This window comes from Perna viridis, chromosome 7 (genome assembly GCF_037379345.1).
Source record: "Perna viridis isolate PV_CMFRI_1.1 ecotype Kerala chromosome 7, ASM3737934v1, whole genome shotgun sequence".
Lineage (NCBI taxonomy): Eukaryota > Metazoa > Mollusca > Bivalvia > Mytilida > Mytilidae > Perna > Perna viridis.
Window position 1 is genome coordinate 16,121,836 of NC_142451.1, and position 18,735 is coordinate 16,140,570.

At 34.6% G+C, this 18,735-nt stretch overlaps 1 protein-coding gene and 1 long non-coding RNA gene across 2 annotated transcripts in view; one reads left to right on the forward strand and one right to left on the reverse strand.

Annotated features, from left to right (window-relative positions):
* The first annotated feature begins 8,202 nt into the window (after positions 1-8,202).
* LOC148611539 (uncharacterized) overlaps positions 8,203-18,735 on the forward strand; it is a 33,972-nt gene continuing 23,439 nt past the window's right edge. The window contains exons 1-13 of the mRNA XM_088592189.1: positions 8,203-8,376; positions 9,480-9,607; positions 9,997-10,085; positions 10,654-10,869; positions 11,107-11,157; positions 11,399-11,451; positions 11,954-12,078; positions 14,307-14,392; positions 14,714-14,917; positions 15,737-15,808; positions 16,308-16,399; positions 16,873-16,994; positions 17,510-17,622. Coding sequence (XP_088448315.1) covers positions 8,248-8,376; positions 9,480-9,607; positions 9,997-10,085; positions 10,654-10,869; positions 11,107-11,157; positions 11,399-11,451; positions 11,954-12,078; positions 14,307-14,392; positions 14,714-14,917; positions 15,737-15,808; positions 16,308-16,399; positions 16,873-16,994; positions 17,510-17,622 — 1,480 coding nt within the window. The 5' untranslated portion in view covers positions 8,203-8,247. The remainder of the gene's footprint in view (positions 8,377-9,479; positions 9,608-9,996; positions 10,086-10,653; positions 10,870-11,106; positions 11,158-11,398; positions 11,452-11,953; positions 12,079-14,306; positions 14,393-14,713; positions 14,918-15,736; positions 15,809-16,307; positions 16,400-16,872; positions 16,995-17,509; positions 17,623-18,735) is intronic.
* Positions 11,005-11,997, reverse strand: LOC148611540 (uncharacterized). Its single transcript, XR_015924149.1, has 2 exons — positions 11,857-11,997; positions 11,005-11,214 (listed from the first exon to the last, which is right to left on the reverse strand). It is a non-coding gene; the product is annotated as an uncharacterized LOC148611540 (long non-coding RNA).

Genomic DNA, 18,735 nt, shown 5'->3' on the forward strand with positions numbered 1-18,735 from the left:
ATTTCTAGATACAAAATTCTATAATCAGCACCGATTTCATCCACCATGTCGTTAATAAAAAGTTAAAAAACAGGGTACCTAATATAGAACACGGGGGGACGCCAGCCTTAACTTCCAGCCAGTCAGACTTTTTCCCGTTAAGAACATCTCTGTTTTATACTTGAATTATAACCCATCATGCCAAACACAGTCAAAGGCTTTATACTTATATCACAAAAATACGATTGTCCAACTTTTGAAAATTGCTGGTAAAAAAGGTAAAAAAATGTTGGACAATTGGGAATGTTCTGATAAGGAATATACATGTTGGTTAATTAGAAAATGTTTTGACAAAGATAGTTTTGAGGTTCTATAAGGGGTGTTCATTGAAAGAAAAAATATACTACTGTTGATTTAGGTTTGTGAAGTTAGTTTGTTCTCTGTTTGTCTTGGTTTTTATTGTTTTAATTTGTTGCATCAGTATTTTTTAGCTGATGTTTTACAGCTTATTGCTGATCATCTCGATTATTCTTTTGGTTTGTTGTTCTTGTATTGCCCCGTACGGGTCCAGGGATCAAAGAGTAGGCCTGCAGCAGCTCTAAGCTTGTGAAAGGCGACTTTTTTATACATGTAATATTCAAATGTTTTAGTTTCATTAAATAAATATGAAATTATGTTTGTTTGTTGTTGGGGTTTAACGTCCGAGCAGCAATATTTCAGCTATATTCAGACGATGAACATGAAATTGATGATAAAATGAACATGAAATAATGATGAAATGAAAAAGGGATGGGACACAAGGACAATGGGGTCGACACATTTTGATTGCCACTGGAAATATGGAGAGGTGGGTAGGGTCGGGCAAGTTAGCCTCCTGTGGTTCCTACTCAGGGAGAATACCACAGCAGGGTTCTTTAACGTGCGAGGAACGTGGCATCTTTCCCAACACGGTGCACACTATGGTTAGCGGTCAGGTTTTCTGTATTATAGCCTGACAACCCCAGCATGTAACACGCCAGGGGTACCCCATTCCACCACCTGGGGCACACATCCCAGTTGCTCTGTGGGCAAAGCCCCCAAGCCCCCGGCTAGGGTTCTGAGCACTATTTAGTCGCCTTTTACGACAAGCTTAGCGCTGCTGCAGGCCTATTCTTTTGGCAATTTCATATACATGTAAATTATTTGTCATTTTTGTTGAATGAAGCATATTATTAACCAATTAGTTTGAAGTGCAACAACTCATTACAAAGAACACTTCATATATTACATTTTAATTATGATTTTATTAAATAATTTGCATTGCTGGAATTCATACTCAAATCAAAATCATTATTAATTCATATAGTATTTGATTCCTAAAGCATTAAAAATACTGGATATTTAGAAAAAATATATATCAAATATTTTCTTTTAAAAAGTATGATTTGTTTTGATATTATTGTTTGCTTCAGATTAAAATATCCAAAACAACATTATAAAAAATAAATATGTATTTCAAATTAAAATTATCTTTCATCTATTTTAAGAAATAGTTTTACATTTAATCTATATAAATATGAATTTATTATTTATTTTTTTACAATAGAAACCCCTTGCTACCCTCAAATTATAATGATGATCATACTTTGTTTAATTAACAACAATGAAAGTAGGACAATCAGAACTTTTGTTGTTGGACTCCATAATTTTAAAATGTTGGACAATCGGGAATGAACCGTTAAACGAATAAAGGTATACGGTTATTTTTTTTGCTGTATCCGTACATTAGCAGGTTATCGACTCTCTGGCTCCTCCCACTCACGTGATAGGCGGAACTACTTTTTTCTGGTATGCGTAAATTAATCTTGGCCACCACCGTAGATATGATATAAACAAATTGCGATTGCGTATCCGGTTTATCTATTTTTTTGCTGTTTTGTTTCGTTTTCACCTGAATGAAATAAAAGATTTTATGTAAACCAAATAATGATTTTGTTTGTATTTTTTTCACCGTCATGTATATGGCAAATCCCAAATCTCGTTCAGATTTGATTCGTTATCAGTTTGCAGACGACTTCCCCTGTCATTTCAGTCATGTCGGACTCGGAGCCAGAGTGTCCGTCACAATTTAAAATAAACTGGTCCCCACTTAAAGAAATTGAAGCATTACAATATGATAAAACTCTTGAAGATGACCAGGAAACTGTTATGGTCTTGGATTTATTACTGCCTAAACACAAATTTCACCCCTGAACTCTACTGCCATATACCAAACAGAAACAAGTCAGCTTCCACCTTCCTCGTGAAATTCAAAACTTTAATGTTCTTAAAATCGACTTTACAACATTCAAAATATTCGTATTTATTGTTCATTTTACTTATTTGTCTCTTGGAATTAAATAAATTTTGATACATTGCTTATTTTCTTCAAACAGCTTAGACGGATTATATTGTGCGGATTGAATTTCTATGTTTACTGAGTCATGCGCCATGCGTATTATTTTTTTTCTTCGGGTTTAACGATCGGGCTCCTCAGGGGATATGCATTTTAACATTTTATTTTAAAAATGTACACACGCACAAAACTATTAATATAACAGGATAAAAACAATATAGGTACATTGTCGAAAATTATTGAAGATATGTGTATTCGGCTTGGAAAGGGGAAAATAGCTCGGCGGAGCCTCGCATTTCCTACCCGTTCCGTCGCCTCATCACATATCTTCAATACTTTTCGACAATGTACCTATATTGCATATAAATGGTCAGTTGATATCTGATTAATATCATCTGAATTGAATACAGTCAGGATTCCAGTCCGAATTGCTTAAGAAACGTCGAAACGTGTCAAAGTTACCGCAATTATAAAGCCAGAGTTTGCACTTCATAGCGTTTGAGCCGGTTTCAGACCATTTATACGACAGTGATATCGAATTTGTTCAAGTACATAAGGAATGAATTGAGTGTTATTAGTAAGAATAAGATCTAATATTGAATACGAGAGCATGTAATATTCGTCGGTTCGTCGATTAATTGCATTAAACTATAGTTTAACGCATTGATACATTTCCTATTTTCGAATTCCGATTCATATCCTATGCGTTAAAATTACCCGTATTGATCACGTAGTCGGATTGTATTTCACTGATGTCGACTAAGTCCAAAAAAGCACTTGATTTTTTTGGAGGGATATAAAACGTTCCATTCAGGATTTACCATTTGCTTCATTTGAAGCCAGGTCGTTCCGAGACTGTTCCTTTCAAGTTTTTACGTAGACGATAACTCCATCACCATTGCCTTGTGGTCATCCAACTCTGTGAAACGGTTGTTGGAAAATAACAAATCAAATCGGACCGTCTGGGTGTCTAGCGTTCAACCATGTTTTGGTGGTATCAAACTGGGCATTAAGCTGTACGAAGGAAATCAAATTAGAGAATATCGAGAAATTATTAAAAAAAATTGGAGGAAGAAGTCGCCAACGTGATTCTGACCGGGATTTCTCTCAATATCGGATTGGATTAGTTTGTTTAACGAATATCAAAAAATGCAAAATAGAAAAGAATAGCATTTCAATTACATGTTGGAATGGACCTCTACAAAAACCGACATGATTACAAAAATTCCCTTTGTTCATTAATGGACATTTAACAGACATAAAATACAATTTGCATGTTCTTGTTAAACGAGCGTAGCTTGGTAACAAAAAAAAAACACCTCTCATTCAATACTGTCCTAATAATAGTGCCCATTATGTTACACCAGAGTGACCCATAGAGAGATGAGAGAGGTCAAACAAAAGCTACATTTTAGTACAATTCTAACATATTGCAAAACAAAAGGTTTAAACTCTTCAAAAACCCAAAATAAAAAAGTTGCATAAAAGCAAAATGATGCGTAATAAGAAAATGCACATTAAAAATGAAAATGGTTCATGTATTCGTTCATCATCAGAATATTTCAATGACAGTTGTTGCAACAGAGGCCCAGGGTATATGTTGCAACTATTCTAATTTTCAACTATTAGTAGGTTGTAAAATGATCTTAGATTAACGAAATTCAAAAACAGAATAATAAGCATTGGATAGCCCACAATAACTGGAGAGTTCGTAAAATACATATTTCAGCTTAGTAGAGAAAAGCAGACAAGACACATACTGCTTCGAATGAGCTGACACCATGATCCGTTTATTTTTTCACAATATGATCTTTCAGACGGACGATTATCTGTGTTGAAAGTAAGAGTTTACCATGTTGATTGTTTGCGACACGATGAAATTAAAGTATGACACCTTCCTGATACTTAGTCTCTATGCTTTTTTACTATGTCGGTAACTATACCTTTGGTGTTTTCAGGTATACCGCATACTCAAATCAATCCTATTCTACCATATTGTTCAATGGCATCGATATCGTCTTTAAGTTTGTTATTCCCCGTGCAGGTCCGGGGTAATGATGAACCTTAACAATTATGTATGGTATTTACTTTTTTCACCGACCCGTGCAGGTCCGGGTGTCAAAAGAATAGGCCTGCAGCAGCGCCTAGCTTGTCGTAAAAGGCGACTAAATAGTGCTCAGAACCCTAGCCGGGGCTAAGGCGCTCTGCTCACAGAGCAACTGGGATTTGTGCCCCAGGTGGTGGATTGTTTGTTTGTTGGGGTTTAACGTCCGAGCAGCAATATTTCAGCTATATTCAGACAATGAACATGAAATGGATGATAAAATGAACATAAAATGAAAAAAAAGGATGGGTCACAAGGATAATAGGTTCGACAAATTTTAATTGCCACTGGAAAAAGGGGGATGGGTAAGGTCGGGCAATTTAGCCTCCTGTGGCGGAGCGCAAAGGTTCCTACTCCTATCGAATACCACAGCAGGGTTCTTTAACGTGCGAGGAACGTGGCTTCTTTCCCAACACGGTGCACCACTATGGTTTGCGGTCAGGTTTTCCGTATTATAGCCTGACAACCCAAGCATGTAACACGCCAGGGGTACCCCATTCCACCACCTGGGGCACACATCCCAGTTGCTCTGTGGGCAGAGCGCCTAGCCCCCGGCTAGGTTTCTGAGCACTATTTAGTCGCCTTTTACGACAAGCTTAGCGCTGCTGCAGGCCTATTCTTTTAACACCCGGACCTGCACGGGGCCCCAGGTGGTGGAATGGGGTACCCCTGGCGTGTTACATGCTGGGGTTGTCAGGCTATAATACGGAAAACCTGACCGCAATCCATACTGGTGCACCCTGTTGGGAAAGATGCCACATTCCTCCCACGTTAAAGAACCCTACTGTGGTATTCTCCCGGAATATGAACCATAAGGCTCACAGGAGGCTAAATTGCCCGATCCTACACACCTCCCTATTTCCAGTGGCAATCAAAACTTGCCGACCCCATTATCCTTGTGTCCCATCCCTTTTTCATTTCATCATCATTTCATGTTCATTTTATCATCCACTTCATGCTCATTGCCTGAATATAGCTGAAATATTGCTGTTCGGGCGTTAATCCCCAACAAACAAACTTTTTTCACCACACACAATAACTTTCTCACCCATCTTTTAATTTTGGTGTGTCCCTTATAAATTAACGATCTGTTGTTAAACTTGCACCAAACGACTCTCAGTAATACTTTCAGATAATATTAAGACAGAGCTAAATACTTCTCCTGATACTTATTTCTGAGTTAGAGTGAATTTATCATTTTCATCTTTAACCTGATGCGTCTTCCCCACAAAGTTCAAGACTTATCTGGAAGCTGGTGTCATGGATTTACTTAATTTACTTGTATTTCTTGTTTCTTGTTATTTTCACTTATTTGTTGTTTATGTCTTCAGTATACAGTATAGTTTGTCATTGATATTATAATTTCATCTAATCATACACAAATTACTTGAAATGAAGAACACCACAGGTTCTGTTAAGTCTGTTTCCTGTCATTACTTTTTTCGGGATTCCACGAAAGATGAAAATCAACAATTATGCTAAGCAAAAAAAAATGCTATGATTTATTTTCCAAATCATACATTTTCAAACATTCGATATTCTACTGTGAACAGAGTTTCTCAGCTTATTTAATATTTAGAGACCTCATAATAGCATGAAAGTTTTACCTAGTATAGATTCTTTATGACAAGACTGGAGCAGAGGCATGTTAAACTTAAGTAATAGAGATAAATTAATTACTCCATTCCCGATATGGTGTATCTATCTTTAGGATAAAACAGCTTTGTTACATTATAACGAACATGATATGAACAACTTACTTAGTGTCACCAGAAGGTAAATTAGAATTTTATAATAATTTACCGGTGACAAGATACGTGTATTTGATGGTCTTAGTATGTTTCAATGAAGCCTGGTTTGCTTAGTATTTTTCAAATTTTCTGTACATTTGTATATATTGTATTTTTTTTCAATGAATGTTGGACGTTGCTTCCGTATACGCTTTTACTTGGCTCAGTCAACTGCCCTGACTTAAGAGTTTTGAATATCGCTTTTATTAACCCGGGTTACTCTTTGAAGTGTGCTCCGTTACTTACCCTATGAAGTGTGCTCCGTTACTTACCCTAGGAAGTATGCTCCGTTACTAACCCTATGAAATGTGCTCCGTTACTAACCATATGAAGTATGCTCCGTTCCTATAGCGGTATCGCGGAATGATTTTGTTACAAATGACTCTAGTCATTTCTTTTTTTAGAAGTTTTTCTATTTACATTGCACTATAAGCCAATTTTTCTGGTTTTATAGTGCTATACCATAATATTTTCTGCTCCATATATCTAAATTGCATGAGAATTTCAGTCAATTAAGATTCACTTTCAATCAGACTTAAAGCAAGAAAGGAAACAGCTTATTTGTTATCCGGATGACAAGTACACTGTTACAATCAAATTTCCACCATCTACAGGGAACCGTTAATTGCTGGTTCCCGGGAATCAATAAATATTTATACAGTCTGTCATTAAATTACAAGCGAATTATAAATGGAACTAAGCCATTTTCCGTATAATTGGCGCCGTTCGGAAGTGTGATATCGTTAATAAGTTTTGATAGTTTTATTGAATTCAATAACAAGAAATAACTGTTATTGGCTGCGATTAAATACTAAATATAGATGACCAGATACTCTATTATAGAATATTATTCACGAAAGGAATATCGAAATACTTATGAGTAATAACACAAAATACTGGTATTTCTTGTTTTTGGTAAGGTTTTAGTATACCGAATTTATTCATTACTACATCCTTGGACTACAATTTATTTCATACAATTAAAAGTACTTACAATTTTACGGAATAAAAGTTCAAAGTGAACGACTTTCAAAAGTAGATCAGATGGGTAACAGAATAATATCTTTAAAATTCGGAATATTCAGGTTTAATCAAAGAATCAATTGTTTGGCTTATAAAAATTCAAGAAACAATATAAATGGCTAATAACGGCCACATCTCACTGCAAGAGAGGAATTGACAAGATAGGGAAACAGAATGCCAAACGCAGGGGTATACGGACAACCCTGTGCACCATTGGTAAACAATGGATGCTCACATTCCTCAAGGTACCTTGAGAGAACGAGGGACACGATTTTCCAGTACGCCAGCCCATACCATTTGTCACCCCATGGTGGCAACCACTTTTTTCATTTAATATTTATAAAAAACATGGGAGTGAGTTTATTATTTATTTTGATTATTTATTTGTATTTAGAATACCCTGGCCAAATTCAATCTGGTGATCAGAAAAGAACCGACCACTCATGGATAAATTGGTTTATCTTTTACTTAGATAAACCCGATTAAAGAATCTGGTCTCTAAATAAAAAATGTAAAAAAATATTAGGACGATATTAATGACGAATATGTGTATGCTCTTTCCAACCCGACTGTTCTACTTTCTTTATTTTACGAGGGTTATTAATATATTTCAAGTATTCTTTTCCTTCATAAAAGGATAAGTTTAGTTCATTAGATTTTCGGTCAAGCAATTCAATTAAGTGCACCTACTTGACAATTTTGCACTTGCATTTTGTATACATGTACATGTAATACATTTAGCTTTATCTATGTTATAGGGAATTTACTAAATTTAGTAGATAAACTAAATTTCTATGAGGATGCATGCATGCAGAGAGTATAGCATGCCACTTCATCAAAAATTAATAAAAAATTTCAATTAGTTGAACGACCGGTAACAAGAGTCATGCCAATTGTTTTTAAGTGTAAGTTTTCAAGAGCCTTGAACTTCGAGTCATTTCTCCGTAGAATGATATCATCTACCTCTGTAGATCAAGATGGACGTAAGATATTTAATTCCATTCATTTATTTTCTTGTTGGTGGTTTTGCAGCGTCGATAGATTTATCACAATGTGTTGCAGACCTGACAAAAGTTACACCAAAAAACGACTTTGACATACACAAGGTATGTAAAAATTGATGAAGTTATTTATTTTTGTCGCAGGTCAAGAATTATCTTTTGTAGTATACCTTCATTATTATCTTCATATTTTACTGTGTATATGAAACATTTCAAAAATACTCATAGTTCCAAGTTCTGACAAGTATATATACTTGGCAACGAAAATTAAAGGAACGGATTTTTTCGAGCGTTATATGTTAATTAAAACTTCAACCTAAAATTCTAAAACCCACCAATAACACGTACTAGTTTACTGCTTTCAACGTAAGTTGAGGATCGGAATTGACTTAGTATTCACATGAGCTGAGAGATTTGTAAAATCTGTCAGCACTCTCAATGGAAAAAAAAAGTTTTAATTTGAGCTATCGAAGCCCACAGAATTAATCCTTAAAATTAGATATAGTTATTAGATTTTATTACCCATATGTACATGTACAACCGTATGTATGTATTTGTGCAGATTAATTTGCTTTCTGATATAACCGGAGTATTCGAGATTATTTCCAAATAAATTTCCCTTATTTATTCATACTTCGATCAGGTAATTACAACACAGTTTTGGTTCTCTCCATTGAAAAGACTACGCTATTACTTCGAAATTAAAACACGCTGTTAAATAAATAATTTATTCTCATTTTTTCATGAACAAAAAAATGTGGCAAGTAATATGAGCTATAGGATTAAAAAAATATGCGAAGAATTTTTTCTCTCCCTTAATACCGAAACGCTTTATACGCCTCCAGCTAATTTTAAATTTATGGAGTCGCTCATTTTAGTATAAGATATTCAGTCAATTTGTTATATTAGTATTTATTATTTTTTACTTATACAGAAGTGATAGAAAATGATAGAATATCGTTTGAGAAGAAAAACAGACGAGTAATAAATCATTGTACCAATCTTGTAGGTGCCTTAATGGCATCCAATTCAATACTTGTCTCCAAATTATATGTATGATGAGGTATGACAAAGACAATTTTGGGAACGAAACCTATCTACTAACATGAATCTTGTATCCTCAATTTGGAAAGGGACGATCACATGTTAAAAATGTAAAAATTGGATTTAATGAAAGCAAACGATGATTCTCATTAAATGTTTGACAGTTTGTAGGTGCATGGTATACCCAATCTTCAACGTCATACGTTTACCGAGACGGTATGTGGGGTTCAATTACAAATTCCTTGTATGCCTGGAAGGACGGAACTATCACAAATGCTTTTTCCGGAATGAAGTGAGTAGGGAGTCATTTGTTCTCACTGCACTACTATAAAGAATCAATTCTTTACCAAATAACATTGACTTATTTATTGTTTCATGGCAAATTGCGGATTTTGTTACGACGTCTTTTATCAAATATTTAAATTTGTAATAATTACAAACCTCATTTGTTTCAACATCGTATTATCAATGTAATCTCAAAGGCATGTTAACTGCAACATATACAATGGAACAGTTTTAACTTTCTTTACACAAAACTGCTAAACATTGAAATACTTTGTTTGCATTTGAAACAAGTTTTCAAATATAGTCATTAATTTTAGAATGATTTTTTTTCTGCCTGTGACTTGTATACTGGCATATTTATTACCTACACAAACTTTATCTTGTTAATTATTGTAGTCCTTTTAGCAAGAGGTGTGAGACAGGAGTCATAAATTTCTCGGAGGAAAGTCCTGGTAGATTTAGAGGAAATATTGAGGGTGCAATAGGTAAATAAAAAAAGTCTTTGGTGTTCGATATCGATATGGTGGTAAATCCCTTCTTGACAAGGTTATTTTTCGTGTAATTTGGGGATTTTGAACACAGGCAAAAAGGCGATTTGGAATAGGGTAAGGGGAATTAGACCTAGGAATAGGGCGATGGGAAACGAGGTAAGGGGAATTGGACATGAGGAGAATGGGAACTTACTCATTAAAGGAGAACAAGGGGTAATGGGAAGAATGGGAACTTTCTCATTAAAGGAGCTATAATAAAGTTCCAACGTGTATGTACGTGTAATAAATGTTAAGTAAACTCATGCGGCAAATTACAGTCAATTACATTTAAAATAACCTCTCGTGTTCTTACGAATAGTATAAATGTTTAAAAGCAAAACCAACTGAACATTCAATACAGATTAGAGGTTACTTGGAGGTTACAACTCTGTGGTCATTGTATATCGTGGGAATTTCAAAGAATTCTTACATTTCTTACTTATATTATACATGTACTCTCATATTTCATGAATTAACTCGGATTTACAATCAATTTAACTCATGCACCCAGTGTTGGTTTCAGTTGAATTGATGATTTTAAAAACTGACTACACATTAGCGGCAATAGTCTACTGCTTCAACCTACAGACGGACGGAACTTGTCAACACAATAAACTACGGATAGCGGTATGGTCGAGAGGACCAGAGAAGCTGACTGATGAACAGTTGATAAATATGAAGTCATACATGGAGGACATAGAATGTACAAGAGTCGAACATATGAACCCAGTGAAGCATGGTAAAATACATAAGGTTTAACATGGAATATTCATAAAGACCGAACACACATATGTTAGCGATCCTTATCACGCACTGCTATTAAATCATTCTAATTTCTATCAATAAATCATATGTAATATTGAAACTGCATGTATCTGAAAAATAATTTTAATATATGAGTTTATTTAATTAAATCATTTGTTATGTAAAAGAAGATTCGCTGATGTTTTTTATTTTCATTCTTTGTTATTCCAAGGTGATTGTGAAACAGCAGCCTCTTCGGAACTTTTAGAATCGACTGTCAGAGGTAAATATCAACCTAAGGGTCTTTCCTTCACTGGATCTTTGATGTCCCCGTATTGAACTACAGAAGAAAATGATACTTTGCTATTATCGGCACTCTGCCTATTCTTCGGTATTTCTTTTGTCCAAAATTAAAAATGAAAGTTACGACAAGCTATTAATCTTTCCGGGTCCTGTTTCTTTTTTACTGAACTGACTCAAAACTTCAAATCAAATATAAATTACCTTTATTTCAATAATTACAGAAAATGGAGGTAAACCAAAAACTGACACCGATATCTTTTTCTATGGAAAAATGGTAAGAATCGACGATAATCATTAATTTAGACATATTGCATATACTTATAACATATGGGTGTGGTGAATATGTCAAAGAGACAAGAGGATGAAAAATGTCAGCTCAAGGCCATCCATAGGTCTTCTATGAAGAGCATATTTTATATAATTTCGTCTAATAGTATATGTATCACCCATGAACTTTCCTTGCTATAAGTGTATGTGGAATATTAACAAAGGAAGTTAAATCTGCACAGTAATGGCTATACACATGTAGTAGTAATGATGTCTCTCCATCCGTTACATGAGAAGAACCCATCGTTTATCTGCTACCCATTCTACACAACAAAATAGATGTAAACCAAATGTTCACGAACACTTTTTTGAAAATCTTTCGATTGCTACTTGTCATTAGGATTTTACTTACTCGTTTTTTTTTCTGGCGTTAGCGTTGTTTTGTGGACCTGAAGGTTCTATCGTATTCTGATAATTGTCATATTTTTTTTACATTGTTTTATTCTAAGCCCTCTGGAGACTTCCACACACTTTACGATGCCGTACAAGATGGTGACACACCAGCAGCGCTGAATTATAAATTCATACCTAGCCAAAATAACCAGATACTATATGTAGCAAAGTCGGAACAAAGGTTGGTTCATTTAACAATAATCCTATTTGATTTGTAACAAGCTTTCTGATTGGTTGGTTCTCTTTGAGCAAACCAGGTTATTTTGTATAACCTGACTTGGTACTATGACGTCATTAACGTCGATTGGTCCGTATCGGAATTCAAATTATCTCAAACGAAGTAACGTTTTAAAGACAAATCGATGGTTAGTATTTGGTCTGCCACATTAAAAAATACATTATAAGAAACGTTTCTAATATATAAACATGTTATACTCAATAACCTGGCTTGGGCCAGTTTACACATTTTATAAGCTGTTTATTTATGTAAACTGTCACAAACCAGGTTATTTCGTATACTAACCCATTCAAAAATTAGGAACATTCCTTAAATGCTTCTTAGTCCATCAGAATATCATTCTGGTTTGTAGTTTCAAAGGGAACGATACCATAAACAATGATCACATTTGTATTAGAAATGACATCAGCAAAGCAACAAACCTTGTTCAATTATTTGCACCAAGTTTGCTGATTCTTAGAATTTAAAATTGTTGTTTTCTTTGTTCATGCATTTTAGTTAAATCTAACAAACTCTATGAATTACCCCTTATTGGCTTGATCCTTTAATCCCAGTTTCCGCTATATAGATGACGTATTATCTTTAAACAATGCTAATTTCGGGGATTTGATACATCACATCTACCCCAAAGAACTTGAGATAAAGGATACTACAGACACTGTGAAGTCGGCCTCATATCTTGACTTACACTTAGAAATCGATGGTAAAAGAAAACTATTGACCAAACTTTACGACAAACGTGATGACTTTTCATTCATAATTGTCAACTTTCCTTTCATCTGTGGCAACATCCCTTCAGCACCTGCGTATGGAGTGTTCATATCACAACTCATACGTTATGCCAGTGCTTGCCGAAACTACGCAGACTTTTTGTATCGCGCTGGAATTCTAACAAATAGGCTTTTAGAACAGGGTTATGTTGCTACAAGATTGAAGTCATCACTACAGAAGTTTTATGGTCGTCATCATGAACTCGTCGATCGTTATGGTGTATCCATCTGCACCATGAAAACTGATTTATTCAACTGGTCATAGTTTTCCTTTCCTCGTTTGTCTACCCGGTCTTGACTTTTTTATGAGCAACTCGGCGGGTTTTTCTAGAAAAGCAGAGGACGCTTACCCTACCGGTGCACCTGGTCCATGTTCACAGTTTTTAGTGGAGCCCGAGTTGCTCATTTGCTTTTGTTATTTTGTATGTATGATTTTAGTCACTTTATGTTCTTGGTTGTGTATGACTGTTTTCCATGTCTGGTCTTTGTCCCTGGGCCCCGTGCAGGTCCGGGTGTTAAAAGAATAGGCCTGCAGCAGCGCTAAGCTTGTCGTATAAGGCGACTAAATAGTGCTCAGAAACCTAGCCGGGGGCTAGGCGCTCTGCCCACAGAGCAACTGGGATGTGTGCCCCAGGTGGTGGAATGGGGTACCCCTGGTGTATAACATGCTGGGGTTGTCAGGCTATAATACGGAAAACCTGACCGCAAACCATAGTGGTGCACCGTGTTGGGAAAGAAGCCACGTTCCTCGCACGTTAAAGAACCCTGCTGTGGTATTCGATAGGAGTAGGAACCTTTGCGCTCCGCCACAGGAGGCTAAATTGCCCGACCTTACCCATCTCCCCCTTTTTCCAGTGGTAATCAAAATTTGTCGACCCTATTATCCTTGTGACCCATCCTTTCTTTTTTTCATTTCATGTTCATTTTATCATCCATTTCATGTTCATTGTCTGAATATAGCTGAAATATTGCTGCTCGGACGTTAAACCCCAACAAACAAAACAAACTTTGTCCCTGGATTACTTTTTTTTTATTACCGCTATAACCTTGGTTCCCTTGATTACTCTTTATATGGCTCAGTGGGCTGCTGTAGCTGCTCAATAGTTGTCTTCAAAACTATTGAGAAACACATTTTTTGCCAATAAATCGTTCTATACTAGGCTATCTAAACATTTGGTCAGAAAATTTTCCAAGATAGCTTCTCTTAAACCACAAGTGTCAATGCGTTGAAACGTGATAGCTTCTAAAACCTGGGGTCTATCAAACAATCGAATGTCGAATCAAGCATATGTTGAGAATGGTAGTGTATATTTACTCCAATCACCGAGAAAACCAACTGGTACTGTGTACGTGCAATGCATTTTGATATTTGATGTGATGTACTCTTTTGTCTCTACTTAGCGAGGACATTTGCAATGCAATACAAGTAGAAAAATACCAGAAGATAGATGACGACCATTACCTTCAAACAGGAGAGCATGTGCCAAGTAAGCAATATTACCGGTCGAATCTCTATAATGGAAGGAAAATGAGAAACTAGTTCTTTCGTTACTTGAGATCAAATAGTAAAATTTTACTGATGAGATAAATCAAAGCATATAGTATCATCTATACAATAAGGTCATATACAATATCAAAAGCATATCTCATTTGAAATACTAATGACTTCTCATTTGATTTAATTTCTTGAATTTTTCGAGAATTTTCTGTGCGATAACTAAGTCGTAACATTGTTGAAAATGTTCATTGTATAGATATCATGACAAAGTTTGTGAGAGTATCGCACCGAAGGTCGTTTATATTTTTAGAAGAGATATGGTTTGGTAAGGACAATGATGTGATAGCGATGTTTACGTGTTATACAAGACAACAAGGGAAATGTACTAGTGGCAGAATGCAGGCATTAATAGAGAATAACAGACCATTCAGCTTCTTCACTCTTCAGGAATTTAACAACATTTTGGTCCATATGTTCCAGAACAAATATCGCATGTTTATTGATCAACATACAGGTAGTTTCAGACTATGACTATTAGCATGTGCCACCCACTGCTTGTGTTTTCCATAGAAAATCAGTGAAATGAAACTATTACAAAAAGTTGAAAATAGTACCTCTTTCTGTGTATCTATTTTTTTTTTTTTTTATTATTTTTGCTTGTCAAATACAAACCTTTTACATAAAGGATATATCAGCACAACTCATTACATGTACTTTGACCTAAGGCTTATCAATTTTACAGATGTTCCATGCATAACTCCACGTCATTATTTAATAACAAAGGCAGTTAGATACATAATATCATACATCAAGTCAATTACAACCATTACAAATACGAATCTCTTATCTGAAAACCATTAAAATAAGAATCTTTATCCGATAACCATTACAAATAAGGATACCTTTTTTTGAAATCAATCTATGTAATATTCTTGACTGTTTAATAAGTATGATGATGATTTTTGTGGAAAATAATGTAATTTGTATATTTATTTCGCATGTCTGAACCATTTATATTCATTTCAGCGTTGTATTCAAGAACATTTATTACCAATAACTGGAGTTTAGGGTTGTTTTTCTTCAAGGCCCTCGGCAAAGGAACAAAAACCTATCGAATAGACCTTGAATGATATAAATCCTCTATTAGCATTATACATAACCCCGTATTTCCCATCCCAAGTATAACTTTTACATGGTAATGGTACCCCGATCAAAAGCCATTACTGTAAGAGGCTGTAACTTTTGTTGTCACGTTTACATCAATTACGATAAGTGGATAGTCGTTATGTTGAAAGACCTCTGGGCTAAAGACACAAATTTTACACTATTTCAGATTCGTGTAGAGTTCCCGATTTACTTGGAGAAGTTATTAAAATCTCCGATACAACCCGGTACAACCCGAATGGTATGTATCCTCTATCCTCATTCTTTTTTGTTTTAAATTTACTCTGCATTTATCTCACACCTCACTTCCAATTTCTTAATTAAAATCCACAATCTGAAAGAATAATAAAGAAAAAACAGTTCTTCTGCAAATAAAACACGAATTTATCGGGACAGAGCTTAGCGAAATCCTATACATGTAGATGTTCCGAAACATGAAAGGCTAAAAATCATTCAAATGGAAGAGGCGTATTTCAGAAATGATGTGTGCAGTTAGGAAGTTATTAGTTGCACTTTTATTGCAGACGCATATCGTGTTTTTTTAGAAAGTATCACAAATTCCTGTTGGTCGAAACATCAGCGTTGATACAAATTATCGGTGCATTATCACTAGAATAAAATTGTAGTTCTGTCCGTCAAAGGCAAAGCCTACAATCATAATATGTTTAAGCCAAAAAAGCCTGTGGTTTGTCAATGTGATATAGACTATTACATGGAATTGAACTATATTGTAAATTTAGCACTGAATGGAGGAGGACATACCACTCAGATGCAAATAGGAACATGCAACCTCCAAAATATTGTTGTTGAAGAATCCTTAAATTTACGACAGGTAAATGATGGTATATATCATATATGTGAATTGTGAAAAGTAATGCATTGACAATAGAATAGAAAACAAATATTCAATCATCATATATAGACTTAATTAATTTGAAAATGGTGCCATCTCTCGAATCCATAAGTATGTCTATACACTACTGCGAAGATTTTTACATGAATCACCAGATTTTCATCAATGAAACGCTTTTAATATCAAAAATTCAATAGGAGAAATATTATCAGTGTCTATCATTTCATCGTTATAAGGTTTCTCCAGTCGTGTGCTTAAAAAATCAACTGCATATTTAATATGCATCTTTAAGATATATTGTTTGAGCATATCTTGCGCGAGTTTCTTGAGAGCCATAAAAATTGAAGTCCATGGTGAACATTGTCAGGCACAGAACCGACATTAATCGTGTGTTCTGTGAAATTTAAAATAGTTCGATTACCAAACTCGAACGATTCTTCATTATTTTTCAGCTCGAAGGACTGTGGTATGAAATAGCAAGACCTATGAATATACACAACCAGTATGACTCTGCTGTGGCCTACTTTCATTACAATGAAGACAACACATTGCAAAGCAGTTATTCTGGATCTATGTAAGTTTTTTTTTATAAGTAACTATCTCCTTATTCATAATACTCGTCATTAATTATAGGAGTAATATCATTGGGGTCGACACTTATGTTTTAGAAAAGATGAATGAAGTTATTTGTGCAGTTCCAATTGTCTGTCTATGGCAAACCTAACGGTTTAGGAACAATCAAAATTTTAACATAATGCATTATTTGAAGCAGTACGCATTTTTACGTTCATGTATTCTTGATTCGATGCGTTAGTCTAATCTAGCACAAATCTTGGACCAAAAACATAGCAACTTAAAAGAATAAAAACAAGTTTGAATGGTATTTTGACGAATATAAATTACAAAATATTTGATATGGTGCAGCAATTGTGCACATAAGTTACAAGTTAAACATTAGATACGCCATGACTATCGTTAGCAACATTCATTCAAGAATAACATGTCGAAGAATATTGTCTTCAGACCGTAAAAATCGTGATGTTGAATATGGAGGAAAAGGAATGAATCAATTTCACATTAATGATTCAGAGATGGAAAATGTGCCCCTGCCATTTCCACACATTCTAAGCATTTGAACGGCAGTCCACATGACGCTGAGATGATGGCGAAGATCAATGGTCCTGCTGATATTTTCAGATATAGTAAGATGCTGCTCTATCTTATAGCATAAACATCATATTGACACAATAATTAACCCCTACCTCAAGCTACACCATTACCATATTTCTTAAACAGATTTGAGACGAAGAAGTAAACAAAAATTGAAAAGATTAAAACGAGGGAGACTCGTGGACCAAAAGAAGCTGGGAACATGACTATGACAAATAATAATAATAATAAACCAAACAAATGAGCTAAAAAGTATACACAGATTACGAACAGCACAAACCAAGCATCAGTGTAGAAATAAAACCTTAAAATTGTGACGTAATGAAACTACGTCAACTTGAATGTATTTTTGCATTCGATTTTATCATAATTAGTGTTTCTAAACAAAGCAATGATATTATCATAATTAGTGTTTCTAAACAAAGCAATGATATTATCATAATTAGTGTTTCTAATCAAACCAACGATATTATCATAATTAGTGTTTCTAATCAAACCAATGATATTATCATAATTAGTGTTTCTAAACAGACCAACGATATTATCATAATTAGTGTTTCTAATAAACCCAACGATTTTATCATAATTAGTGTTTATCATAATTAGTGTTTCTAATCAAAGCAATGATATTATCATAATTAGTGTTTCTAATCAAACCAATGATATTATCATAATTAGTGTTTCTAAACAGACCAACGATATTATCATAATTAGTGTTTCTAATAAACCCAACGATATTATCATAATTAGTGTTTCTAATCAAACCAATGATATTATCATAATTAGTGTTTCTAAACAGACCAACGATATTATCATAATGAATGAATACTTTATTGCAAAAAAGCATAATTATGCTATAGCAACATAAACATATATTGCAATGTGACATAATGACAAATTGCAGAGAACAATACACAATTAAGTATAATTATGAAACAATATGTGACCTAGTTGACCAAGCAGATTTGATAAAATTACACAAGTTCCTTATGACAGTAACAGATGTTGATTTCAACAGTGTTTTAAGCTTTGTTGTATTTGGCCAGGAACAATAATATTTTGGTAAGTTATGAGTACGAAAAATTCTATAAGCAGGACAAACCAGTAAAAAATGGTACTCATTTTCAACACAATTCATGGTATAA